General features: G+C 43.1%; 1 protein-coding gene across 3 annotated transcripts; it reads left to right on the top strand.

The window, feature by feature from the left end:
• The first annotated feature begins 358 nt into the window (after positions 1 to 358).
• Positions 359 to 21,319, top strand: Zbtb25 (zinc finger and BTB domain containing 25). Of its 3 annotated transcripts, none has more exons than XM_051196030.1 (3): positions 359 to 565; positions 15,596 to 15,775; positions 19,999 to 21,319. In XM_051196030.1, the coding sequence occupies exons 1-3, from the start codon at positions 366 to 368 to the stop codon at positions 21,140 to 21,142; spliced, it is 1,524 nt and encodes a 507-aa protein (XP_051051987.1). In that variant the 5' UTR covers positions 359 to 365; the 3' UTR covers positions 21,143 to 21,319. The 3 variants fall into 3 exon arrangements, with proteins under 3 accessions (XP_051051987.1, XP_051051989.1, XP_051051988.1); XM_051196032.1 differs by having other exon boundaries at positions 562 to 667; XM_051196031.1 differs by lacking the exon at positions 359 to 565 and adding an exon at positions 869 to 1,012.
• The last annotated feature ends 5,705 nt before the right edge of the window (positions 21,320 to 27,024 follow it).

The following is a 27,024-nucleotide window of genomic DNA, read 5'->3' as shown; positions in this document are numbered from 1 at the left end:
GGGCCCGACGGCCTCTGGCCTGAGTCACTTCCCCCGCCATGCCCCGCCCGGCCCGCCTCCTTCCCTGGCTCCGGCCGCGCGCGGCCGCCTGCCCCGCGCCCTCACCCCGCTCCCACCCCACACGCGGGCGCATCCTTTCCCGTCCCCACCCAGGGCCGAGGGGACACCCGTGCTTTTGCACACGCCGGGGGAAAGTCCCCGGGTCACGCGGAGGCGTGTGGGGGAGCCTGTGACGCTCGGGCTCGTCCCCCACACTTCCGCCTCTAGTCACGACGGGGGACCGTGGCAGAGGCGCCCGAAGCGCCGGCCGACCCCCGCCTAGCCACCCGGGCAGGCGCGCACGTACGCACGCAACGCACGCACGCATGCAGGCACCCCAGTCCGGGTGCCGCCGGCTCCCCCAGCAGCCGGGTCACGTGGGCCCGGCGCGGGAAGCCGCGCGAGAGCAGCCCGCCGGGTGCGTGAGCGGGCGCTGCCGCGTGCTGTGCGCAGCGCGGGAGCCCGCCCCTCCCGCAAGGAGCAGCACGCCCGCCCGCCCGCCCGCCGCCGCCGCGGCGGAGTCTGGGTAAGCAACGCGGCCCTGCCCCCGTGTGCTGCTCCGGGCTCAGTCCCTCCCGCCGCGAGCCGCCCGGGTGGCGGCTGCAGCTGCACCGGTCGCGGGACAGATGCAAGTAGCCGGGGGAGAGGGGTGTTTCTGGTCCGTTGGAGATGTCAGTCAGGGCCCTGCAGGAAATTAGCAACGGCGAGCGAGTGCGGGCGCGCGGCGCCTGCAGCCGCCCTTCGCTGTGGGCCTCCGGGGCCTAACGCAGGCGGCGGGATGGCGCGCGCGCGGGCGCCGTACAACCTTGGAGCCCGGCCCGCAGCGGGCCGGGCCCCGACCGGGGCACAGAAGTCTCGATCCGCCCGTGGCTGCTAGCTGCAGGCGACCGTGCCAGGCCTACGGCTCTAGCTAGTGGGCGGGCGTCCTGATCAGGCTGCGCAGCCATCACTGCCCCCCTCCCCCGCCCAGTTTGTGAGTACCTAGTTTCTAAGGCAGGTAGCCCCCAACCCTAATAATTCCTTTTTCCGCCCACGATTTTTATCATAGCTAAGTGACTTTTCTTTTTGAAGTCTGTCTGCCCCCATCTTATCACCGTCTCCCTAGCACTCTTTTGGAGAAATCAGCCGTTATCAGTTGCTTAGGAAACGCTCAGCGCTGTACCTGGAACCTGATAGCAGCTAGCGTGGTGTTTTACAAATTAGCTCCGGTATAGGTACCTCTAAAGGATTAAACTTGGCGTTCTTCCTCCAGAGACTGGAGCAAGTCCTCTAAAAGCTGCAGAGCTGTTGACTGGCAGGATTAAAGTACATCTTGAGAGTCTTCAGTTTACAGAACTGAAAAGGACCTTAAGTAAAATCGAGTTCATCTCTCATTTCACAGAAGACACCGGATCTAGCATAGTGTAGGTCGATTCTGCACCTCTCATGGTTAGGCTTTAGGGCCACAGACACCTTTTGCCATTGAACCTGCCATTCCTTGTGCCAGGACGGCAGTGTCAGGTTCTTCTGCTATGGACCATGTATCCACCAGAAGTGATTACACTTGGCTGGCAAGATTGAGAAGTTAGGCCTGTGTAGTAGGTATGGCACTATTTCTGAGTGAGTTGTGCATAGTGTATTTTGGAGCCAAAAGCTCATTTCCCTTTTTTCCATACCCCCAACACCAATTCACCCTTACACAGGGATAGGCATTGAGACTTGTTTATTTTGGTTTTTGAGACTTTGAATCTTGGTATATAGTCCAGGCTGTCATAGAATTATTGATCGATCTTACATCAGGTTCCTGGGTGTATGGCTCCGTGCCTGGCCACTGTTTCCTTTTAGCATCCTAGATATGATTTAGTTAAGAATAAACAGTGTGTCCCACTGCCAGACAGATGGCTGGGATACAATTAGGAAGCAGTGACACATCAGGAGGTGGTCAGCAGGAAGAACCCGATGCACAGACACACACACACACAATCTAGATGTTTGTGCCCAGTCCTATAATGCCTTTCAGCTATAAAGAGTTCCCACTCAGGTTTTTGTTGCTGTTTGTGTAGTTTGATGTGCTAATGTTTGCCAGCTGTTTTCAGAGGCGAATTCCCTAAAATGGTAGTACCGTCTCTGTGTTACAAGTATGTTTTAAGCCTGCAGAGGTGAAGCAGAGATACACCTGACTGTGATGGCAGTCATTTGCAGAGGAATGTCAACCCAGACCACTTATCTTCCAAGTCCAGTCAGTGCTCGTTTGCATTATATCCTGCTCCCACTTGAAGCCGGGAAGGGGATGAGAGAATCGCCTGTGGCTGATTTATTGGCGCCTGTGGTTGCCCAGAGAGGCCAAGCAGGACTTTCAGCTGCTCTCTATGCCTTACAAAGTGGAGCTGTGTACTTCCACCCTATCTCCTGAGGGGAATGTAGGGGAGCCAGGCTGTCTAGCTGGGGAGGAGGGGCCCAAGTGGCTTGGCAGTAAAATGTCCTGACCATGGCTGTGCTGCTGGGAAGCCTTGCATAGTTACCCCCCCACACCTCCACTGGCCCACTGTGACTTATTCCTTGCAAGCTGTAGGTGGTGTTTGACCAATTTGTCCATTTTTGTAGTAACAGCTAGACGACGAGATGGAAAGCTGTATGACTGTAGACTCCCCTTAGAAAAGCAGTTCAGGTGTCCTTATCTTGATGAGTTGTACACCACTTCCTGTGCTCCCTTTCTGCTTATTTAGTCCTCAGAGCATGTGAACCCGAGTCCTTTGAGAGAATGCTGAAAAGAAAATGCTGTTCCAGTTGGTAGTTACCAGTACTGACCGGCTATGGACTCAGATCCTTTGATCTCTAAACCATCTGGTAGTTAGATTCCTCAATCACTTGTCCTTCCTCTGGGCTGGCCAGATGGTTTGTCAGATAAGAGCTCTTACTGTGCCTGTAGACTTCCAGGTTTGGTTCCCAGCACCCTTCTAGTTTCCACAGGCTTCCGCACGCATCCGGGGCATCTGAATTCATGCAATCACACACATAAAATTTTTTTGCCAGGACTGGTATATATAAAAAGGTGATGCACACCCTCTTAATCCCAGCACTTAGAAGACAGAGGCAGGTGGGTCTCTGAGTTCGAGGTCAGCATGGTCTAAATAGTGAGTGCCAGGATAGTGAGAGCTATGTAATATTTCCTGTCTCGCCCCATCCCCCACCCCAAAAGTGTAGAGGAAAAAGTGCTTACAGCTAATAGGAGGTTTGATTACTAGTTGATTTTATTTATACCTGGTTATGTTCAGACCTGTCATCTTGTGAATGCTAGTCAGGGCTTCTACTACTGAACTATATTATATCCACAACCCTTTGTCAGGCTTTGCTTTCATTTTATTAAGCCTTTTTCTTCTCTCAAAAAAAAAAAAAAAGAATTAAGTTGGATTGTGGTGGCCAGTGCCTTTAATCCCAACAGAGGCAGGTAGATCTTTGTGAGCTCAAGGCTAGCCTGGTCTACAGAATGAGTTCTGGGACAGTTCAAAACAGAGAAACCCTGTTTTGAAAAACCAGACCCCCTCCCAAAAAAAAAAACCTTATTTAGGAAAAGTATTTTTATATTAAGTTTTTGAAAATTTTCTGCTTCATTGTTTTCCTAGTTACAGATCAAAACCAATGTTTTATTCTGAAACACCAGGCTTTTAGGCAGAGGATCTAATTAGCCCGTGTGGGCTCATTCGGGTAGTATGTTCATGGAATAGAGCTGTAACTCTGGGACAGGAAATGCTGTAAGGCACACACTCAGGCTGTCGTTGCCCACTATATTCTAGGTCTGTTGTAGTTTGTCTTCTTTACCTTCCCTCTTCTTTGCGTCCCTTCTTCTGTTAGGATGGGACCTTTATGAGTCAAGAAGAATTACGCCCTTTTCTTCCTATATTGCGATTTTTTTATTTCCAAGATCTATTGGCCTGTTGCTTTATCAGACAGGCACACACACCATGGTGTTAAGAGATGAAAAGGCCACCACTGTCTGCCCACAAGCAGGAGCCCCAAACTGCCGTGTTGAAGGTTTCTAGAGTGTACCTGCCCTTCTGAGTAGTCTTCAATGTCTCCTTCCCTAACATTCTCTGTAAAGTTTTATAAGTAGATGTGTGTATGTGTAGGGTTTATGACATGTTTTTAATCTGGGATTGTATTTTCAGGTCAGCAGTTCTGTATCATTTTTAGACATTGGAAATAAAGAGTATGAGAATAAATGCTTCCTTTTCCTAGATGCTTTTCAACAGAACATTTGGAAATAGTGTGGCCTTTCCTCATCTCTAACCATCCTACTGTTGATTAGTTTAGATCATTTCTGTCTCTTTTACTTGGCTGTGTATGTCTGGGTGTGTGCATGTGAGGTCAAAGGTTGATGTTGGGTGTCTTCAGTTTCTTCCCTGTATTTTTTGAGACAGTGTCTCCCTGGAATTGAAGCTCACTCCCTCTTCTAAGCTGATTAGACAGTGAGCTCTGGGTGTTTGTCTGTCTGCCACTAGAGCACTAGGAGCCCAGCTGCACGTTGCTACAGGAGTTTTAAAGAAATATTTTATAATTTTAATTATGTGTATGTGAGGGGCTTATACATGTGAGTACAGTGCTCTTGGGTAGAAGAAGGTGTGATGTCCCCCGGAGCTGGCATTACAAAAGCAGTTGCAAGCTCCATGGTGGGTGCTGGGAATCAAACTTGGGTCCTTGAGAAGAATAGTACTCTTAACTACTGAGCTGTCTCCCCAGGTCTCACCAGACACATTCTCAATTTTTTTTAAAAAAAGCTTTTAAAATTTTTATGTGTATAGATGGTTTGCCTACACAGGTTTGTGTACCACGAGTGTGCTTGGTGCCTGTTGAGGCCAGAAGACAGTGTTAGCTCTTCTGGAACTGGAGTAACAATGGTGTGAGGCAGTGTGGGTGCTGGGAACTAGACTCATGTCCTATGAGAGGAACACATGCTCCTAACCACTGAGCCATCTTTCCAGCCCATCAGCACACACGCGCACACGCGCGCGCACACACACACGCACACACACACACACCGGGGTGCACCATGTAGCTCCAGTCAGTTGAAGAAAGGCACTCCAAAATGAAATGTTAAGGCCTATGTGGTAGCAGAAAGGTCCAGCTTCTCTGATGGACTGAAACAGAACAGTCATACAAAGGCATATTTATTGATTGCTACACAAAGTATTTCCTCATGCCAAGGCCCCTAATCTAATTTACATGTTTTACTGAAGGAGAACATCACATGCTCCATGACTTTGTGTATTGTTTGCAATACACAATAATATAAGAGCCTCAGGTGTGTTTGAGGTGTCTTGTGACCAGAGTCATTGGGTGGCTGCAGTGTCTCTTCAGCAAAATGATTCTCCAGTCATGGAAAACAATCAGTTTTCTACAAGGAGTCTTCAAGTCAAATACAGTGGCCCTGCTAAATTCCTACCCCGCCCCCCCCCACACACAGGCACACACACACACACTTTAAATTAGGGTCCTGGGGATCCAAACCCAGGCCCTCATATTTGAGTGGCAGACACTTTACTGACTGAGTTATTTCCTCAAGGCCCCCGCTTGTTTTCTTTTTGAGGTATGTTTTCCTAAGCTCAGATCTCAGACTTCCATGTGCACAGTATGTCTAACTTCCTTAAACTACCGAAGTGTTTAGTGTAAAGTTACATTTAGAATAATTGTTGATATGTATTTATCTACTGTAATCAATATAATTATTTGAAAACTCATGAAATAGTTTATGTGTGTGTGTTTGTGTGTGTGTGTGTGTATGTGTGTACTACGTGTGTGCAGGACCCCTTGGAAGCCAGAAGAGAGCATCAGATTGCCAGGAGTTGCAAGTGGTTGTAGGTTGCTTAATGTGGGTGCTGGGAACCAAACCCAGGTCTTCAGCAGGAGCAGCAATACTCCTACCTGCTGAACCATCTCTTCAGCCCCTTGAAATCACTTCTTTATAAATCAGTATAACATTGTCCCATTTGAGCCTGGAGAGATGATGGCTCAGTGGTTAACAGCACTGACTGTTCTTCCAGAGAACCTGGGTTTAATTCCCAGCACCCACGTGGTAGCTCACAACTGTCTGTAATTTAAGTTTCAGGGGACCTGACACCCATGGTATAACACCAATGGACATTAAATAAATAAAAGTTGGGTTTTGTAGTGTATAAAGTAGCTAGTTCATATTAGAGTGTAAATGCTCTTTTGGGTTTCCTTAGCTTCTTGTTCTTCTAAAGCAGAGTTTATTAACTAAGGTGTCTGTTAGAATCTCCTGGGAAGTTTCTTCAAAGGAGAGAGAGAGAAAGTGTGTGGGTGTGTGTGGTGGGGGTACAGGAGGGAGGAGGGGGAGCAGCAGGTAAAAGCAATTGCCATACAAGCCAGATGGCCTGAGTTTGGTCCTTAGAACTCCCATGGAAGGAGAGAAATAATTCTATCAAATGGTTTTATTCTGACATCAACATGCATGATGTATAGCATGTGTGGTTTGTACTCACACAGAGATTATACACATAATAGATTTTTAAATGTATGTATATGGGTGCTTAGCCTGCATGAAAATCTGTACCGTGTGTGTGTGTGTGTGTGTGTGTGTGTGTGTGTGTGTGTGTGTGTGTGAGTGTGTGTGTGTGTGTGTGTGTGTAGTGTCAATGGAGGCCAGAAGAAGTCATTGGATCCCATTGGACTGGAGTTAGGACAGTTGTTAGCTGCCATGTAAGTGCTGGAAATCAAGCCCAGCTCTTCAATAATAATAGTTTTAATTATTTTAAAAACTGAATGGTCAGAGGGCAGTCTCTGGAATTGGTTCTCCTACCACCTTGTGGGACATGGGGATTGGACATAGGTCATCAGGTCTGTGCACAAAAGCCTCTGTCTACTGAGGAGTCTTGAATAAAATGAATTAAAAGTCATGGAGCTCAGCCCCAGCAATTCTTGGGGGTTGTTTTGTGGTGAGACTTCAGCATAGCCCATTCTGTGTAGTCATTGATGGATGCACTGTCCCATCCTGTACATTGTTTCATTCCCGCTGGGAACAGTGACTGATATGCTCACAGTTGAGGCAGGCAAGAGAATACAGAGGTCAGCCTGGGCTCCATAGTAAATTCCAGGTCAGTCTCGGCTATAGTGAGATCCTGTCTCACAAATAAAACCAGATGAGTTCTCCGTTTCTTAGATAATGAAATGTTACACATCCACAATCATCTAAAAATGATTACCATTTTACAATTCCCAAGTTTCAATCAGTGAAGAAAGCCTTCTATCATATGGCTGTAGAGATTTTTTTTTTTAACCTGTGTATTTATAGCCATGAGTAAGTAGCTCAAGAAAGCTTGACATTCCTCTGCCAACTTTCCTGTCTTTTAGTGATAATTGATTATAAAGTCTGTTAAAGGTTCTTACAGCCTGAGAGAATGAAGAGCTGAGTAGTCTAGGTCATTCTGCCACTGCTGAGCTGAGCGTGCAGTCCAACTAAAGAAATTTTCTAAATGAAAATAGTGAATATCATGCTAACTGAATTATAATCTAGCATACATTTGTTTTATTTGAACTAGTCTGGAACTAAGTTACTACTTTCTAGAAAGTAAAGAAGGCTTTTTTAGTCTTATAATTATCAGTATTAAGCCTGTTTAGTAAATATTACTTTGGGACTTTGGGGGTGAGGGGTTAATGCTTGGATGGGGAGAATTGGGTTGAATAAAAATTTTGTATGCATGTATGAAATTTGCAAAGAATAAAATATTTAAAATACTAATTTGTTCATAAAAATTTTAAATGAGCCACTCTTTGCTTTTCAAAATAATGAATGGTAAGTTATTTTTCTACATCTTTTTCCTCCAAAAATCTTTTTTTTTTTTTTTTTTTTTTTTTGTAAGATAGGCCCAAGTCAGCCAGTCTAGAATTAACTATGTAGCCTTGGCTAACATTGAATTTGTAGCACTCTTCCAGCTTCAACTTCACAAGTCATGGGACTACAAGTGTGTACTGTGTCATGTCTATCTACCATGTTTTAAGAAATTCTTTTTTTGAGACAGTTTCTCAAGTAGCTGTCCTGGAACTCGATTAGTAGACCAGGCTGGCCTTGAACTCCCAGAGATCCACCTACCTTTGCCACCAGAGTGCTGGGATTAAAGGTGTGTGCCACCACCACCTGGCTTAGGTGTTAAATTTTTTTTTTATTTTATATATATATGGTGCTTTGCCTGCATCTATGTCTTGGTACCATGTGTGAGACTGTGAAGATTGAAGGGTTAGAGCAGTGGATATTTCAGTTTTTATGGCTTTGGTGACACAGTGGCTGGCTACAACTGGGCAACTATTGCTTGAAGAAAAATGGGGATCCAGAACAAAACATGTAGATGGAAAGTGGGGGGGTATCCAAGAAATGGTATGTTGGAGTATTGTCACCATGGAACTGGACATGTTCATAGCAGCCACCAAGCAGCACACCAAAGGACAAAAACATGCCTTTAGTTGCTACCCAAAGTCAGGGTAGACCTTGGGAGTGTTAAGTTCAGCCAAATTAATTGCTAAAATAAAAACATCACTGTTTGGAGGAATATTACTGAATCTAGAGTCTCTTATATTAAACATAGTTTACTTAATATGTATGAGTGCTTTGCATATGTGTGTGTACCATGTGCATGCCTGGTGCCCATGGAGTCCAGAAGAGGGTGTCTGATTTCCTGGAACTGGAGTTAGAAAAGATAGAGTTGCCATTTGGGTGCTAGGAACCCAACCATCTTTTCAAGAGCATTAAGCACTGTAGCTGCTGAGCCATCTCTCCATCCTTAATCATGGTTTTTAGGATACAAATGACTAGATGTGGGAGGCAGGGAGAAGACTGTCACCCTAATCAATAAAGATTGACCCCACAATGACACAAAAGTTAGCAGAGCAAGGGTGTAAAATAAGGTTGTAAGCAAACTGGAAGACATTGAAGCACAGAAAAAGGACCCAGGCCAGGCCTAGGGAAGGCATGGCTGCCAGGTTGATGGTTCAGCACCTTCCTGAGAAATTTTGGCAAACCCAAAGACTGAGGAGAGGTACTATGCTTGGAGAAAAGTAGGGCAAGAGTTTACAATTTTTTCAGACTTGTAAACAAAATATCTGGAATCTTAGGGAGTAGGTTTAACCCATTAGAAAAGACAGGCATTGGTGATTTTGAAGACAGGTTAATGGAAACTAAAGTAGAAATTATTGCCTATGAAAGATCCTTATACAGTTTAATCCACCATTAGTATTCCAGGGCCCCTTTCCCTGCGGACTGACTTCATTGTGAGTTAGATTGCTCTGTCCTCAGGCATCTCTGTACTCTTGGAAAGAGATCCGTCTAGCTGCGTCTAGCTAACTTGGGTTAATCTGGGGCCTGTCTTCTTCACCCAGAGCTCTTGCATCTGCAGCTTCCTGGGTGCCTCACCCTCACTTTGGTTGCCTCAGTCTTTAATCAGAAGTTGGCCTTGGCCACCTGCCTACACTTGTGGGAGGTCACACACTCTCCTGATCACCAGTGCTACCTCCTCTCCCAAGGTTCTTGGCTTTTCCTCATCTCCTTTGCCTTCTCTTGGTTCTGGCATTTTCCTGTTCTGTTTGGGTTTGGGTTTTTTGAGACAAGGTTTCTGTTTCCCTGGCAGGCCTTGAACTCTAAGAGATCCCCCTGCCTCTGCCTCACAAATGCTGAGATTAAAGGCTTAAGCCAGCCCTGGGCTTCAATTTTGTTTTATTGTATCTTTTCTGTTTTCCAAGGATTCATACTTTATTTTCATGAACCAAGGAGCTCCTCATGCTAGCCAAGTCCTCTCTACCACTATTTAGAACCCCTTTTAAAAATTATTTTTTCTTTTGACACAAGGAATAGCTAAGTTTCTAAATTGGTTTTAAGCTTATATTCTATCGCAGGCAAGCCTTGAATTTGTGACTTACATACCATGGTATCCAGTAGCTCTGATTCCAACATGCCTGTGCCACCAGGCCCAACTCAGACTTAGCTTTTTAAGGCCTCTCTCTCTCTTCAGTTTGGTTTCACTGCATAGCTCCATACACATTTAGAAACTTCAGTCTTGTCTTTTCAAGGCCACCTCCCTTTTTGGCCCTGTTCCTCCACTATCACCAGACAGTTCTACTTCCTTTTCCTGGGGTAGACACTGCACTCACAGTGTAAGAAACCTCTACTAAGCCAGTTCCTGTGGCTAGCTCTGCTGTTGTACCTCTCTATGAACACTGAGAACATGGCGGTTACTCTGAAAATGTTCTCTGAGGAAACAAATGACATTGTCTAGTAACCCAGCCTGGCGTTCTGAAACTCACCTTTAACTCGAAGCCTGTGGTTGACTGCATCCGGTCTGCTGCCAAGTCATGTCAGCTCTGGGTCTAGTAGATCTCTCGTGTTCTCCCTTTATTCCCATGGCCATTACAGGGTTCCTAGTTGGCTCCTTGACTGACAGACCTACTGTCAAGTACTGTGTAGGCCAGGGGTTCTTAATGCTGTGACCCTTTAATACAGTTCCTCATGCTGTGGTGACCCCCAGGCATAAAATTATTCTCATTGCTACTTCATAACTGTAATTTTGCTACTGTTATGACTGTTTTCCAATGGCCTTAGGTGACCCCTGTGAAAGGAGCATTTGACCCCCAAAGGGGTCATGACCCACAAGTTGAGAACTGCTGGTCTGTTACTTAATGAACACTTATCTATGGGTTCCACTATTAAATGTATTCACTATATAGCTCAGGCTGACATTAAACTCCAGAGCCTCTGTCTCAGTCTCCTGAGTGCCTACAGGTGTGTGCCATCACACCTGTTTTCGTATGACAACTCTCAGGAAGATACTGCCATTATCCAGTCTACAAGTGAAACAGGCCCACGGAGTCGAATGTCCTGTCGAGATCACAGACCTAGTGGCAGAGCTGGAACTCTTCAAGGCCAGGCTTTGAGTACTATGTATAGGTGACGGTGCAGTTCCTACAGGAGCATCCTATGTAGCTCATTTCAAACACAGCTGGGGTAGCTTCAAGAACAGCTGGGGTTTGCTTATACTTAGGATCCTCAGTGAGCTGAGCCTGTGTTATTTCAATACCCCTTTATATTGAATTGAATTCTCCTGTTATCAAAATATTACACCCCCTTCCAGTAATGTTACTCAGTTTATCTGTCTGCCTGTTTGAGTAAGACCAGTTTGAAAATCTTAGCTTTGATCGTGTTGTCTGTACTTATCTCCAGCTATCCTGGGGCACTTTAACACTCTTGTAATGCGATTAGTGCTTTGTGTTTTATCATCTCCTTGCTTAGCCTGTATTCTTGACTTTGGCATTCTTGACTTTATGTCATTTTTTTTTTCTGTCTGTAGCCTAGAATAAAGCATGTTTTTGAGTGTGTGTGTGTGTGTGTGTGTGTGTGTGCGCGTGTGTGTGTGATATGATACTGCTGGGGAAATGAAAATTTTAACTGTTAGCACTGAGGTCTTTACAGTGTAGCTTTTTTTGTGCTATATCTCATTTCTGTATGACTCAACAGCTGGCTATGCCAACGCACCATATATATAGAAAAAACTGGTGAAAATGCCTGCGATCCAAGATTTTGGTAGGAGTTTTTGTGAAGCCGTTTTTTTTTTTTTTTTAACAGCTGAGTTAAAATATTATACTTTGAGCCATTTTATTGATTCTAAAGTGTTTTTGTACGCTAAAACTTCAAATATAGGACTTTTTAAAATCTTGTAAACTTGTGATGTTTTAGAAACTAATGTGGTGATTGTAAGTAGTAACTTTTGGTCAAATAACCTCTTAGAATAATACCCAAAGCTGGAGTCTGGAGAGGTGGCTCAGAGGTTAAGAGCACTCACTTACTGCTCTTCTAGAGGTCCTGAGTTCAATCCCCAGCAACCATATGGTGGCTCACAGCCATTTGTAATGAAATCTGATGCCCTCTTCTGGCCTGTACAAAATAAATAGGTCTTTAAAAAAGAAAGAATACCCAAAGCTTGCAGGATTCCACCCCTCCCCCCCTTTTGAGGATAAGGTTTTGTTTCTCTAGCTTCTGTTGGATTATTTCAGTGATGCTGAAAGTTTCGATTTTGTTCTTTGTTTTGAGACGACGTTTCTCTGTGTAGCAGTCCTGACTGTCCTGGAACTCACTTGGTAGACCAAGCTGGCCACAGATTCACTGAGATCCACCTGCCTGTGCCTCCCGAGTGCTGGGATTAAAGGAATGTGCCACCACTGCCTAGTGGTTTATTTGTTTGTTTGTTTGTTTTTCTGTTTTTTTAAATGACATGAGGAAGGATCAGTAAGATGGCTCAGCATATAAAGGCACTTGATGTAGAAGTCTGATGGCTTGAGTTTGAGCCCTGGAACCCACATAGTGGAGAGAGAAACAATTCCATGACATGGTGCTCTGACCTTCATATGCACACCCCTGGTATGCATGCCCCCCCATACAGAGTAATAATAACAACAACAATAATGATGATGACTTTTTAAGTGAGATGACTTAGCAGTAATGATGCTTACTGACAAGCCTGACAACCTGAATTTGAACCCCTGGACCTACGTGTTGGAATTAAAGAACCATGACACTTGTTCAAGCTGTCATCTTAGCTCCACATGTGTGCCGTGGTATGCTTATACCCAGACACACACACACACACACACACACACACACACACACACACACACACACGAATGCGCGCGTGCTCATGCACACTCTGAATGCATGTTAAAAATGTTTCTTGTAGTTGATAGTGTTTGCATATGTGCATGAGTAGGTACATGGCATCTTTAGGCCAGAAGCTGTTCAGGCATTTTGCAGAATACCTGGTTTGTCATATCAGTGCTGGGATCTGAAATCTGATCTTAGTGATTGAGCAGGAAGCACTCTTAACTGCTAAGCCATCTCTCTAGCCCCATGACAGTTTCTAAAATGTGGGATGATAGAGGGTTAGACTTTTATTGGAAGATGAATGGAGTTGGCTCAGCAGTTAAGAGCACTTATTAGGCTTGTTTGGGTCTCAGCATCCACAGGCTAGCTTAAAACTGTCTGTAACCCCAGATTCAGAGAACGCAGCACTCTCTTCAGACTTTTTTGGCACTACGTGCATGAGATGCACAGACACACATGCAGGCAAAGCACCCATACACATACAATAATTCTAAGAGATGGAGTGAGAGATTGCTTGTACTGCTCTGGCAGAGGACCCACATTCGAGTCCTAGCACATACATGGAGTGACTTCCAACCACCTGTAACCCAGCTTCTGGGGGATCCAATGCCTTTAAGAGCACCTGAAATCATGTCCACACACAGACACATAGACATAAAATTTGAAATAATACCTTTTTTAAAAAAAAATAAAAGTAACATATGAATATAGAGTTAAATACTCAAGTTGTGGGATTCCTGACATGTAATTATTTGTGAAAGTAACACTTCTAATTAGTACTATCCTTTGGTCAGGGATATAGTCCTGTACAGGAAGAATGTGATGATGTAAAGAGAATAAAAAGCACTAAATTCAGGATGGTGCTTATCTTTGGAAGCAAGGTAGGTAGGTGGGGGGGGGGGAGAAATGAGGGATATGCCAAGGGGCTTCTGCCAGGTGTGATAATTATTTCCTGTTTTTTTTTTTTTTTTTTTTTTTTTTTTTGGTTCTCTGTACTATGTACTACTTGCTTACCCTAAATGTTTATAGTTTTAAGTTCAGGTAGTATAGTCTACTGGCAGCCTTTCCCCCCTATTCCCTAGTTCCTTCTCCAGAATTGTTCAGGAGTAAAAAGCCTACTGATTGGTCTAAACCTTTCCAGTGATGTATACATGAACAGGAATTAATGTAAAACTTTCTCACATGTTTAAAAATAAAATAATGATTCAATTCCTTTTTAATGGTTTTCTTCATACCTATGTCTTTTCTTGTAAATATATCTTAGAGATTATATTGTATCATTATACTATACAGTTTTTAAAAGCGGCTCTTTTGTTAACAGTAATATTATTGTCATTATGCTATGTTTTGGACTTTATTTGCTACTGTATATATTGCTTTTGTTGTATACCATCTGCTTAACCAGCAGGAAATCCAAGTTTCTCCCTAATTCCTCTTTGCAAATATTCCTGGAGCTTCCCATGGAGGTTTGTTTTTATCTGTAGTTCTTCTCTGTGCTCTTCGAGTTTGTGAGTCATGGTTCCTTTTAAGGAATGAATATGAGGGAGGCAGATTTGGGCTTCAGAGCTTGGGTTTGAATCCCCTGCTACTGCCTCTTACTAGCAGTGTGGTCTTGGGAGCTTGTTCATTCAGTCCTTAATCTGTAAAGGGAATTTAGTATTCCTTTGCTTGTGAAGCTCTATTAAGGATTGAATGGGTTAAAGTGCCTAACACAAGGGAAGTGATGTAAAGTAGTAGCTACTTTTCCATTTTTATTGTATTATTGATTGCTCACCTGTCTGCTGCTCCTGCTACTACCAATCTGTTGATGGATAGCCCTGCCTTCCTACCCTGACCTCCCTAGGCCTTGGTCTCTCTGGCTATTAAAGGAGCCTCATACTCATTTTCAGAATCTGCTCTTTCAAAGGATGTTCTCCCAGCCCCCAGTGACACCCATTGAACTGCAGCCACCTTCTCCCTACAGCACCAGGGCCGATGGCTTAGCTAGGGCAGAGGTAGTGGTGAAATACAGCCTCCCACCTGCCTGAAACTAACTTTGCTGTGTCCTTGGTGCTCACAGAACTGGCTTGCATATCCTCCATCATTCAGGAGTTTTCCCTTGAGGTCCATTTGCCATATTCCATCTTCTTACAATAGAGAATCTGCATCCAGGCATGTGTCCAAGTCTAGCTGAGATGAGGTCAGATTGAGGTTCATTCCTGTGAGCTCCCAGGTTACATGTAAACTGGGGTATGGCTAAGTTCCACAGATATTTATGACAGCCAGGAATCCAGTGTCATCTGAATGCCAGAGGATCTCCAAAGACGAGAGTTCTAGTCCAGGGAAGATGCCCATCAGGCTAGAGAATTTAGGCTCACAGCCAGGGAGGATGCCCTGTTATTCCCACTTATAACTAATATTTGAATAGCAATTTCTATTACAACTGAATTTTCACTTGTTATCTCCTCTAATTCTGAGCCACACATCAGTATCTCATTTTCATCGCCAGTGAAGAAATTAGAAACATGATCACGCTGGACAGCAGTGACACACCTTTAATCCTAGCACTTGGAAGGAAGGGCAGGCAATCAGATCTCTGTGAGTTCCAGGCCTGCCTGGTCTACAGAGTGAGTTCCAGGACAGCCAGAGCTATTACGTAGGGAAACCCTGTCTCAAGAAAACAAAAGAAAAATGATCACAAGATGAGGGGAAAACTCAGTAGTAGAGTGTTTACCTAGTGTAGATGAGGTCCTGAGATCATCCCCAAACCATGAGGAAAGTAGGGTGGGGCTTGCCTAGCATGTGCAAGGCTCTAGGTTTGACCATACATGCACACGTACTAATGTGCGCGCGCGCACACACACACACACACATATATTTGTGTATATTTAGGTATAAACACATGTATATACCTAAAACATACATATTTATGTTGATTTTTCTCAGAGCCACAATGGATACTGCTAGCCATAGCCTTGTTCTTCTGCAGCAGCTGAACATGCAACGAGAATTTGGTTTTCTGTGTGATTGCACAGTTGCTATTGGAGATGTTTACTTCAAAGCCCACAGAGCGGTACTTGCTGCTTTTTCCAACTATTTCAAGATGATATTTATTCACCAAACAAGGTAAGAATGTGTTCTTGTATAGTGATGCAAATCTTTACTGTAATATTGTTTAAGGGATTGTTACGGGGTTACCCTAATACAAACTTTTAATTATAATAACTTTTGTATAACTAAAATTGATTAAGTCTTAGCCCCACAGGTGTGGTGGTGCATGTCTTTAATCTTACTACTTGACAGAGAGAGGCAAGTGGATCTCTGAATTTGAGGACAACTTGGCTATGTAGTGAGTTCCAGTCCAGCCAAGGCTACCTAGTGAGACCCTATCTTGAAAAAAAAAAAAAAAAAATCACCAACCAAAAAGGCTTAGCCAGTACCCAAATATCGATCCTATAATGTAAACTCCACTGTTGTCCAGGTCTTAGAGAAAAGGCAACTGAGCCTGAACTGCTGAATGGCCTACCCAGGAGTAAACAGCTGGTCAGTTAGGCTCTGATGTAGCTCTGTCTGAAGCTAAGCATCTATTCGTAAATGTTGGGTTATTGATTTCTAGTGTAGCAACATTAAAGTATCACGTTCTACCATAGCATTACTAGTCAAAGACCATTTGTTTCACATGTTTGTTTTGTTGTTTTTAATTGTTTTGCTTTTTTGTTTTGTTTTATTTAGGTAGCATGGCAATTCAAATTCTTAGCTCCAAGATTAATTTTATCCTAGCTTTAGTCCATTCTAGAACAATCCCTTATTTATTTATTTGTTTGTTTGTTTATTTATACATTTTGAAATAGGGTCTCACAAAGTTGCTCAGGCTGGCCTTGAACTCACTCTGTATCCCAGGAGGGCCTTGAACTTATGATCTTCCTGCTTCAGCCTTCTAAATATTTTGGGCTATAGGCCCAAGCCACCAGACTTGGTTCTCTGTATATTTGGTATGTTGTTAATTTGTTTCTTTTTAAAGGACCTTGCATGAAATTGAGGTGTCAAACCTCAGTTATATATTTTTTATTTAGTTGTTCAGTTACTTAAATATTTCCTCAGTACGAATGTTAGGAGATTGAGCTGGACCACAGTAACTTCTCTATCTTCAAGAGATCTATAGTTTGATTGAGAATTAAATGTAAAGCAAATAATTGACCTTGCTTGTGTTAGTCACTCTTCACTGCTGTGACACAATGCATGCTTAAGAAAACAAGGATTTGTTTTGGCTGCAGTCTCTGGCTTTAGTCTCCTGCGGCTGGCTGTATTGCTTTTAAGACTGTAGGAAGTCAGAGTACATGACAGAAAACCTGTCCACCTCAGTGTAGGCAGGAAGAAAGCAGGTGCAGTGCACACAGATCAGGGACAAGGGAAGTCGTGTTCTTAGTCCTCTTCTCCTAGTTTCTGCCATCATCCTGTGACTTGGTTTGTGGACTGATAGATACACTGATGAAGCCAGAGTCCTCAGAATTCTGTCACTTCCTCAAAGCCCGTCAGCTGGCCACCAATTCTGTGGTACATGAGCCTCTAGAGGACAGTTCATGTTCACACCCTAACACTCAGCTTTCTTGTCTGTCGAATGCCTGCCAGAATAATATACTTTCCTTTTGAAAGATTAAATGGATTAGTAAAGTTAAAATGCTTAGAACAGCCAGGAGTGGTGGCACACGCCTTTAATCCCAGCCCTGGGGAGGCAGAGGTGGGTGGAGCTCCCAGTTTGAGGACATCCTGGGCTATAGAATGAGTTCCAGGACAGCCAGGGCTACAGAGGGAAAAATGCCTAGGAACAGAGCTTTGCTGTTATTAATGTGATACCTAATGTCAGAATGTATTCAAAGTAAAAGTGTTCTAGCAGTCCTGTTTTGAGAAGTTTACAACAGACTTTACAAATTTGAAAAACCAAAGTTCTTCAGGTATTGCAGAGGAATAATATAATATAAGGAGGGGAAATGGCATGGATCAAGGTTAGGTAGCTAATGCTTGTAATAATCCCAGCACCTTAGGTACAGAGACAGGAGGATCGCTGTGAGTTTGAGGCCAGACTGGGCTATGATGTTGCAAGTGTCAGGCCTGAGCTGCATAGTAAGACCCTGTCTCAAAAACCAAAATGAAACAAAAGTGGTACTAACACACATGTATAGGTATGAAGCAGATGTGGTTACCCAGACAACAGAATAGATAAGGGACCAGAAAGGGGCACGGTAAAAAGAATGGGGTTGGAATGCTAGCCAGGTAATGCGAAGTCTTTTCTGCTAGAGGAGTTTGTCTCTTATGTGACACTGCAGATTACATTGACCACGTTACAGATGCTGACTGCCCCTCAGCCTGAGCTGTGACTTGTGAGTTTAGGAGCTGTGATCTTCTTAAGCCCCTGTTGTGAGCTAAGTGCTATCCAAACATAGGTATTGGGAAAGGTGAGGCCAACTCTGCTAAACTCCAGGTAACAGAATTCTGAACTTATCCCCCCCCCCAAAAAAAAAATGCTTGTCACACAACGTGTCAATGAATATACAACACAGAGCAAAGAGAAAAACTGAAGAGAGGAAACAGGAGTCCCGAGATGCCAGGACTAGAGAAAGTAGATTGCAATATGCTGAATCCCAGTGCATTTATTCTGACTCAGAATAAATTTCTGCCCAGGGAAGTGAAGCCAGTCAATGCTGTCAACTATTTTTTCATGTGTATCCTTCTCTTTTGGCTGTTTCTACTCTATTTACAGAGCTTTACTCTGTTACTCTATCTAGTAACCAAATTGAGTTTGAAATTATTATAATGCTTTTCAGAATTATACCTGTATTCAGTTGTAATTTAAGGATTTAGAAGCCAAATAAACAGTGTCATTTACATTTTGAATGATTAGAATTTCATTAGATTCCTTTAAAAATATGAATATTTTGGTTTGGTTTGCTTTTGGTTGTGATTGCCATTTTGTTTGTCTATATTATGATTGTTTTGCCTGAGTGTTATGAGCTGCTGTGTGGGTACTGGAAACTGAAGCCAGGTCTTCTACCAGAGTAGTCAATGCTCTTAACTTAATGGCAGTAATTATATTCACAATCCTGCAACTGTCACTATGTTTCCAAAACCCTCTCATCACCCCAAACAGAAACATTGTACCTATTAAGCAGTAATTTTCTATTGTCTTTCAGCCACCAGTAACAGCCCCTTATCTAAATGTAGTTCTGTCCCTATCCCTTGTATGTCAGTGTTTGACCTGCATGTATGTCTGTGTTCCACTTGCATGCCTGATGCTCACTAAGCCAGAAGAGGGCACTGGGTTATAGACAACTGGAGTTATAGATAATTGTGAGCCGCATGTGGGTGCTGGGAATAAAACTGGGTCTTCTGAACTGTTTTTTTGTTTTGTTTTTTAACCACTGAGGAATTTCTTTAGCCTTGTTCTGTCTCTTTAAATATATTTATCTTAGATACTTCTTTTGTTTTGTTTTTTTGAGGTAGGACTTTATGTTTCTCTGGCTGTAGGTGAGTTCTGGGATTGAAAGCATGTACCACCAGGCCCAGCTTTGTTTTAACTATTTCATGGGTGTGGTACAACATCATTTTCAGACTTTTTTGGTCTGGCTCGCTTTATTTAGCATGTTTTCAAGACTTCAGCCCTGTTATAACACACACCAGAACCTAATTGTTTTTTATGGCAGAATAACATGTCTTTGTATTTACAGCCCCCTTTGTTTTATCCATTCTTTCTTTTTTTTTTTTTTTTTTTTTTTTTTTTTTTGAGATGGTCTGTCTAGTGGCCTTGGCTGTTCTGGAATTCTCTATGTATATCAGGCCAGCCTCAATTGAAAGAGAGTCACCTGCCTCTGCCTTTCCAGTGCTGGGATTAAAAGCTGTACCACTACACTCAGTTCTGTTCCTCTTTTGATGCAGTTGTTTTCAGCTTTTGGCTACTGTAAATAATGCTGGACCCCAGCATATAGGTACCCTTTTGAGTTTCTGTGTTTAGTTCCTTTTGTTATGTGTTCAGTATAAAAAGCAGAGCACCTATTTTAGTCACTGGTTTTTTCTGTCCTCTGTCACCAGTAGAGATGATACTGCTTAGGAGTCACTCAGTGTTGAACTATCTGAATATCTGTTTCCCAGTGCTAGGCAGTAGATAGGATGCACAAAGCTTTGTGGATGGACCATAAACGCAGTTACAATCAGATTTCTTGCTATTGTATTTCATCAAGGCAGGTTGCCAGATTTAAACCTCTTAGGAAGAATTTGTTTTAAAATAAGATTGCTAGAAACCAAAAGGCCAACCAGGTTGTGTTTCATTTTGTATGGTTTTGTTTCTGTTTTAACAGTGAATGCATAAAAATACAGCCAACTGACATCCAGCCCGATATATTCAGCTACTTGTTGCATATTATGTACACAGGAAAAGGGCCAAAACAGATTGTGGATCATAGTCGTTTGGAGGAAGGGATCCGATTTCTCCATGCTGACTACCTTTCCCACATTGCAACTGAAATGAACCAAGTGTTCTCACCAGAGACTGTGCAGACCTCAAATCTCTATGGTATTCAGATTTCAACAACCCAGAAAGCAGCTGTCAAACAAGGGCTGGAGTTCAAAGAAACTCCTCCCAGTAGCAGTGGAAACCGAGCTGCGGTCCAAGGTGAGCACCCCCAGTTGCAGCTCTCTCTTGCAATTGGGCTAGACGATGGCAGTGCCGAGCAGCAGAGGGCCCGGCCTGCTGCCCAGGCCGTGGAGGAGCACCAGAAACCCCCGGTGTCCATCAAACAGGAGAGGTGTGAGCCAGAGACTGCGATCTCACGAGGCCACTCCTCCTCCTCTTCAGAAGTGACTGGCCCCTCTTTTACAGAAAACAGTATCAAAGTCCACTTATGCCATTACTGTGGGGAGCGTTTTGAATCCCGCAGCAGCCTGAGACAGCACCTGCATACCCATGTGTCTGGATCTCTCCCATTTGGTGTTCCTGCTTCCATTTTGGAAAGTAATGACCTTGGTGAAGTGCATCCACTTGGTGATAGCAGTGAAGCTCTTGAATGCCGGGGGCTTAGCTCCTTCGTTGTCAAGGAGAATGAGCAGCAGCCTCCACCTCCTGAGCACTCAAGCCGTAGTACAGCAGAGCCTTTACAGATCAGTCAAGTGTCTTTGATCTCCAAAGACACAGAGCCAGTAGAATTAAACTGTAATTTTTCTTTTTCAAGAAAAAGAAAAATCAGTTGTACCATCTGTGGTCATAAATTTCTTCGAAAGAGCCAGTTACTGGAACACATGTATACACATAAAGGTAAATCTTACAGATACAACAGATGCCAAAGGTTTGGAAATTCACTGGCCCAGAGGTTTCAGCAGTATTGTGACAGCTGGTCCGATGTCCCCCTGAAAAGTTCTCGCTTGTCACAAGAACATTTAGACTTGCCCTGTGCCTTAGAGTCTGAGCTCACACAAGGAAGTGTGGACACCATTCTTGTCGAGTAGTAGCTTCTCCTTTAGAATTTTTATCCCAGTCCTGGAGAAGATTCGTACACCATTTTTAAATAATTATTTAATTATTTACCTCCTCATGGTCTGTTGACTTAAAATATCTGTCCCTAGTTTTGAGGTTGTACATACCAGTTCTTAATGACATGGCTATTAAAAGTAACTTTCAAATTATCCTATGAGCTTTTTTATAATTTGAAAAACAGAAGTTAATGTAGAAACTTTAGAGTGACTGATTATTTATAAAATCTTTGTTTTTCCAGGTTGCAGAATCAGTAAAATGAACTTGAATATGAAGTAGACGAGATCTGTTTTAAATATTTTAGAGACTAGGAATGAAGCTCACCTGTAGAGGGCTTGCCTAGCATGTGTGAGGCCCTCGGGTCAGTCTCCAGCTCACACATACACATGCTCACACACAAACACTTCTAAACTGTCACTCTTATCTTATGATTCATGTGAATTATGTCCTCATAAAAATGATCTTTAAATGTTTTCTGCCATATAGGAAGTCAGTAGTTATTTTAATGTATAACTATATATTATAATGTATAAAAAGTTTGTTTTAAGACATGGCTATACCAAATCATGAATAATTTTAACTGTCTACTTTCTAGTACCCCAATCTCTCTCTCTCCCTCTCTCTCTCTCTCCTTTTCCTTTGGTTTTTTGAGACCGGGTTTCTCTGTGTAGTTTTGTAGACCAGGCTGGCCTGAACTCACTGATCTGCCTGCCTAGTGCTGGGATTAAAGATGTGCACCACCACCACCCAGCTGCACCCCAGTCTCTTACATGGCCTTTTATTTACCTAACATCAAAGATACCTCATTTTTAATAAAAAAAAATTCCAGCTAGAATAAAGGACTGGAGAAGCCAATGGTAAGGAAGTCTTGGCCAGAGAAGCCAATCCGTACACATAACTAAGCACAGAGGCATGTCTGTGAAGTAACCCTGGGCCACACAAGTAGTGTGTCCTTAGACACCAAGGACAGACTTATAGCAAGAAGTTTACCCAAGTTTACAGAGAAAAATAAAAATATACAAGTCATCTCTCTACCTTAATATAGCAGAATTTTCTAGGCTGTCTGGGTTGATGGTAGTTTTTTGTTTGTTTGTTTGTTTGTTTGTTTGTTTTTCCTCAGTAGCCTTGAAAGAGATGGTAGTTTCTAAAAGTCACTCTTTAGGGTAATTTTGCAGTAGCACAGCTTTCACTTTTTCTGTTAGTAAAACCAGTGAAGTAGATACATTCCGTGTTCTAGACCTACTTAAAAACCCACACTGGCAGCTCTCTTTTTGTGAATATACTTTACCTTCCCTTTTAGAGTGGTGATACTTAGAAATCTAAAACCCCAGGAAAATTGAAGTTGATTTTCTGAAGCTAAAAAATAGCCCATCAAATTTCATTGTTTTTGAAATGTTTCAGTGTGAAGGATAAGAAGGCAAGAAAAGCTGCAGAACAGCCCTCTCTCCTTCCCCTGTCCTACGGAAGTCTAAGCTTCACAGGCATTTGAAGAGCATCTAAGATGGTCCTGACAGCCCACCCCACTCCCTAGTTTGGAAACAGAGTATTGCTATGTTACCTAGGTTGGTCTTACACTCTTGGGCACGAGCAGTTTTCCGCTCAGCTTCCCCAGTAGACAGGACTGTGGCCATGTGCCAACCCACAGATATTTGTATACACCTAATAAATGTAATGCTTAGATTTTAGCCACATGTAAAGTTTGAGCTACCCCCACCCCAGTAGAACACCTATGAAGACATTTCTTAGAGGTCCTACCGCCTCTGCCTATGGGGAGCCTAGAGTAATCCAGCTAATTCTAAAACAAAAGTTTTTTTCTGGGTAAACTGTGAGTTCAGGTAGTTTCAAAGATGATGTTGCCCGCCTCTAGTCTCAGAACTCATGAGGCTGATCTCTCGTGAGTTCAAGGCCAGCCTGGTTTATAGTGTGAGTTCTAGGCCAGTTAGAGCTACATAGTAAGACCCTGTCTCAAACAAACAAAAATCACACAGGCACACCACATACCAAACCAAAGTAGCAGTTTCCTTGTTTTTAGTTTTTTGAGAGGTCTTTCTTCCCTGCTTCCTTAGTGCTGGGATTATGGGCTGTACCACCAGCCAGGCTTCAGAGTGAGAACTTTTGAGGGCCAGCCCCACAGAAAGCAGCTGCAGATTCAGAGAGACTTTTGTCTTAAAAGCTGAGGTAGAGAAGTGATTGGGGAAGATGTGTTATCAGTCTCTGGTCTCAGCACATGCCCACATGGGTGCACACACCCCATGCAGAGTAAGTGGAACTCTAGCTCTATGAGCTTTAAGAAAATGTAAGTTCACCCAGTTCCTGTTATTCTTAAGTGCTAAGAACTTTACTTGATTGATCTTATTTATAAAGCTCCTTTTAATACTAAACCAAAAAGACAAAATGCTGGGGCTTGCCATCTGTAACCCCAGCTGTCGGTAGACTGAGGCAGGACTGTAAATTCAGGACTAACCTGGAGCTACATGGCAAGACCCAGACTCAAGAAAAGAAGAAAATATTAATTGTTCTCAGTTTTAGGAGGTGGAGAAATATTAGTTTCATTTAATGGAAAAAGTTCCCCAAAGCTAGTGTTTACATAGGTATGTAGTAAGTGGTATGGGATCTGCTGTTACTTTCTTTCGGTTTTTAAAAAGAAACATTTACTTGTCTTTATGTTATGTGTTTTGTGTTTGGGTGTTTTGCCTGCATGTGTTTCTGTGCACAGCATGCGTGCAGTGCCCATGGAGGCCAGAAATGGGCACCAGATCTCTGGAACTCACGTGGGTGTGGGAACTGAACCCAGGTTCTCCCCTAGAGCAGCAAGTGCCCGTAAGCACTGAGTCATCTCTCCAGCCTGTTTTCATTTTTTGAAGTGAGATCTCATTATATGGCCCATGCTGGCCTGGAACTTGAACAGTCCCTTGTCACGTAAGTGCTGGGATGGCAGACATGCACTATCATGCCCTTAACCTAGATAGTTTTGGTTTTCGTTTTTCTTAAGAACATAATTCTTCATTGGAAACAAAAAAAGTTTTAATATTTTATAATTTTTTTCCAGAAACAAAACAAAACAAAACACTTTACTTTTTGCCACATCTGCAAAATGGAGCTTTGTCTCCGGCTTAAGCAGTGTGGTTTGTGTAATGGTTGCCAAGTTGAACCAGTAGTTGCCGGATGTACTTTGTTGCCAAATGTCGCCCTCTTGTGTTGAGGTAGGTAGTTTCTGCTGGGTAACATTTTGAAGGCATGGTGGGAAAAAAGCCCCGGTTCTTGCCAGCCGTCCCTGTATCAGGCAGATACTGAACAGACCTTCCCCACTTGGATCAGCTTTAAATCTTCCTTCTTTCCGGATCCTGCGTAGTGGGGTTTTCTGGAGAAAAGTTGATGCTGTCTCAGCATTTGTTCTTAGGGAGAGCCCAGGAAATGCAGTCTGCCTTAAAGCCAATGTTGTTTAATATGTAACCTTGAGATGGTTACTTCTCCGACTGAACCCCCAGGTAAAGTGGGGTCTATAGCACTTGTCCTGTGGATTCTAGAAGATGTTTGAAGCAGTCATGCACTACTTAATAGACCACTAACTGAGAAAACTAGTTTTTACTCTGGAAATAGCAGTGTTACTTGAATTCTAACTCTGCTGTATTATTTCAACCTTCAGCAAGGGAAGGGGGATTTAGCATTATTATTGGGAGTAAAATACACCAATTTCAGCATTATTGAAACTCTCCCGACAAGGAAAATGGGGGGAAAGTCTCACCATCTCTTGGATGAAGATGGTCTACGTAGTAGGCGGGGAAAAGAAATGGAATGAGGAGCTCAGCAGTGACCTTCTGAGGACACTGAAGAAGGGTTCATGGAATGCTGGAGGAACCCCGACAGTCGTGAGGAGAGAACAATGGGAGAGGGCACATTTCCCAAAGCCTGTTTGTACAGGCAGATTCTTCACACTGAAACTCAGATTCCTGACCAACACTTGATAGGTATTTTTGTGGTAATTGTGCTAAAAGTAGGTCATGTGGGCAATGTAACTTGTGTGTTTTTGTATGCTTAAACTAAATTTGTCTGTGATATTTCATTATAATAAGTTGTTAAATTCCTAGGAGTGAACCCGTAAATGCTTCCATGCTGAACAACATTTGTGTAATTGGTCTTTCTTTTTTAATCTGGTATATGCAGGTATCCAAACTGATTGTCGTCCTAGATTGGGAAAACCCATTGTACTTGAGAGAGAGAGAGAGAGAGAGAACGCACGCACTTGATTCCTTAGATGCTACTTCATCACAGCTGTGTGCAAATCACAGTTGCCTCACCAGAGCAGATCAGAATAGAAAGTTAAACTACTTCAAAGAAACTCAGATCTGGCCTTGGGCTGCATACCTCTTTCAGCATTCAGGAGACTGAAGCAGTAAAATTATGAGTTCAAGGCCAGGCTGAGCTTATCTCTTAAAAAACGAGTCTGGAGAGACTGACTCAGTGATTAAGAGCACTGACTGCTCTTCTAGAGGACTCACATTTGCACTTAGCACCCATATCAGGCAGCTTACAACTACCGGAGGATCCAGCATCTCTGATCTCCAAGGTACCTGCAATTGTGTGTGCATACCTTTGCACAGATACACATAATTAAAAATAAGCCCCAAACAATTCTAAGAACTTACATAGTAAAAAAGGCATAATGAAATAATCCTCAGATTATCAGGCTTACATAGCAAATGTAGGACACTACACTGTAGGGTTATACTTCTGTATGATGTGCTTCAGGAACACTACAGAGTTTTGTCTCCCAGCTGGAGTGGAAACTGGCTTTCATCTATTTTATGAAGGCATATGTGACTTGATCTAGTAATAAAATACTAGCTTGTGGATCTGATCTTACAACAGTTTCTGCCAATGTTGTTACTGTTGTTGAGGTAAATAGTCTTTGTTAGGTAACTTAATTTTTTTAAACATCTGTGAGTGTTTTTCCTGCACATATGTATTTGCACTATTTGGTTCCTGATGCCAGTGGAGGCCAGAAGGTGTCTGATCTGGAAATGGAGTTAAGGTACCTACAAGCCAGTATGTGTGTGTTGGAAACTGAATTTGGGTCTTCTGGAAGAGCAGGGCATGCTCCTAACCATCTCCAGCCCCTCTTACATTTTAAGGCATACTGCAAAAGGTATGAATGGACCTAATTCTTACCAACTTTAGCCTGTAGCAAGAGAAAAGTGCTGTCAAAATCAAGGAAGTTCCAACTGGAAAGAAAGGCCATATCTAGTCATCTCTCAGAGGTTTCTTGCTTTGCTTTTGCTTTCTGCTTTGTACTCTATTCTCTGCTCCAAGTAACATAGTCTACCACAGTGATTCTTAGGGTGTATTCTGATGCCCAGAGGAAAAGGATAAGAGGAAGAGATAGGAAAGTAGATGTTACATTGACTTATAGCTGCTGTGGTGGTGCACACTGGTAGTCCAAGCACTTGGGAGAAAATAGCAAGGACACCATGAGTTCTAGACCAGCCAGGTCTCCTTAGTGAGTGCCAGAGCAGTTGGGGCTACACAGTAAGAACCTACCTCAAAAAAAAAAAAAAAAAGTTAGTAAATGTGACTTTGACTCATACCTTCATGAAGACAAAAGAGATATAACTGGAAAAGCAATTGGAATAAATTCCAGTCCAAAGCTAGCAGACCCAGAATGATCTGATGTTTGGATTTTTGACCAATGTTAGGAAAAGACAGGTCTCTCAGGCAGGGGAATGTCACCTTTCTGTCCAAGCCTTCAGCTGTTAAATAAAGGCCATCTCTTTTACCCAGTGTACTAATTCTAGTGTCTCTCTAATCCCCAAACTCCACAGCAAAGCCAGATGTGACAGCTGACATGGAGGGTCCAGTA

This window comes from Phodopus roborovskii, unplaced genomic scaffold (genome assembly GCF_943737965.1).
Source record: "Phodopus roborovskii unplaced genomic scaffold, PHOROB, whole genome shotgun sequence".
Lineage (NCBI taxonomy): Eukaryota > Metazoa > Chordata > Mammalia > Rodentia > Cricetidae > Phodopus > Phodopus roborovskii.
Note: the sequence above shows the minus strand (reverse complement) of the source record. Positions and strands in the feature narration are given on the sequence as shown.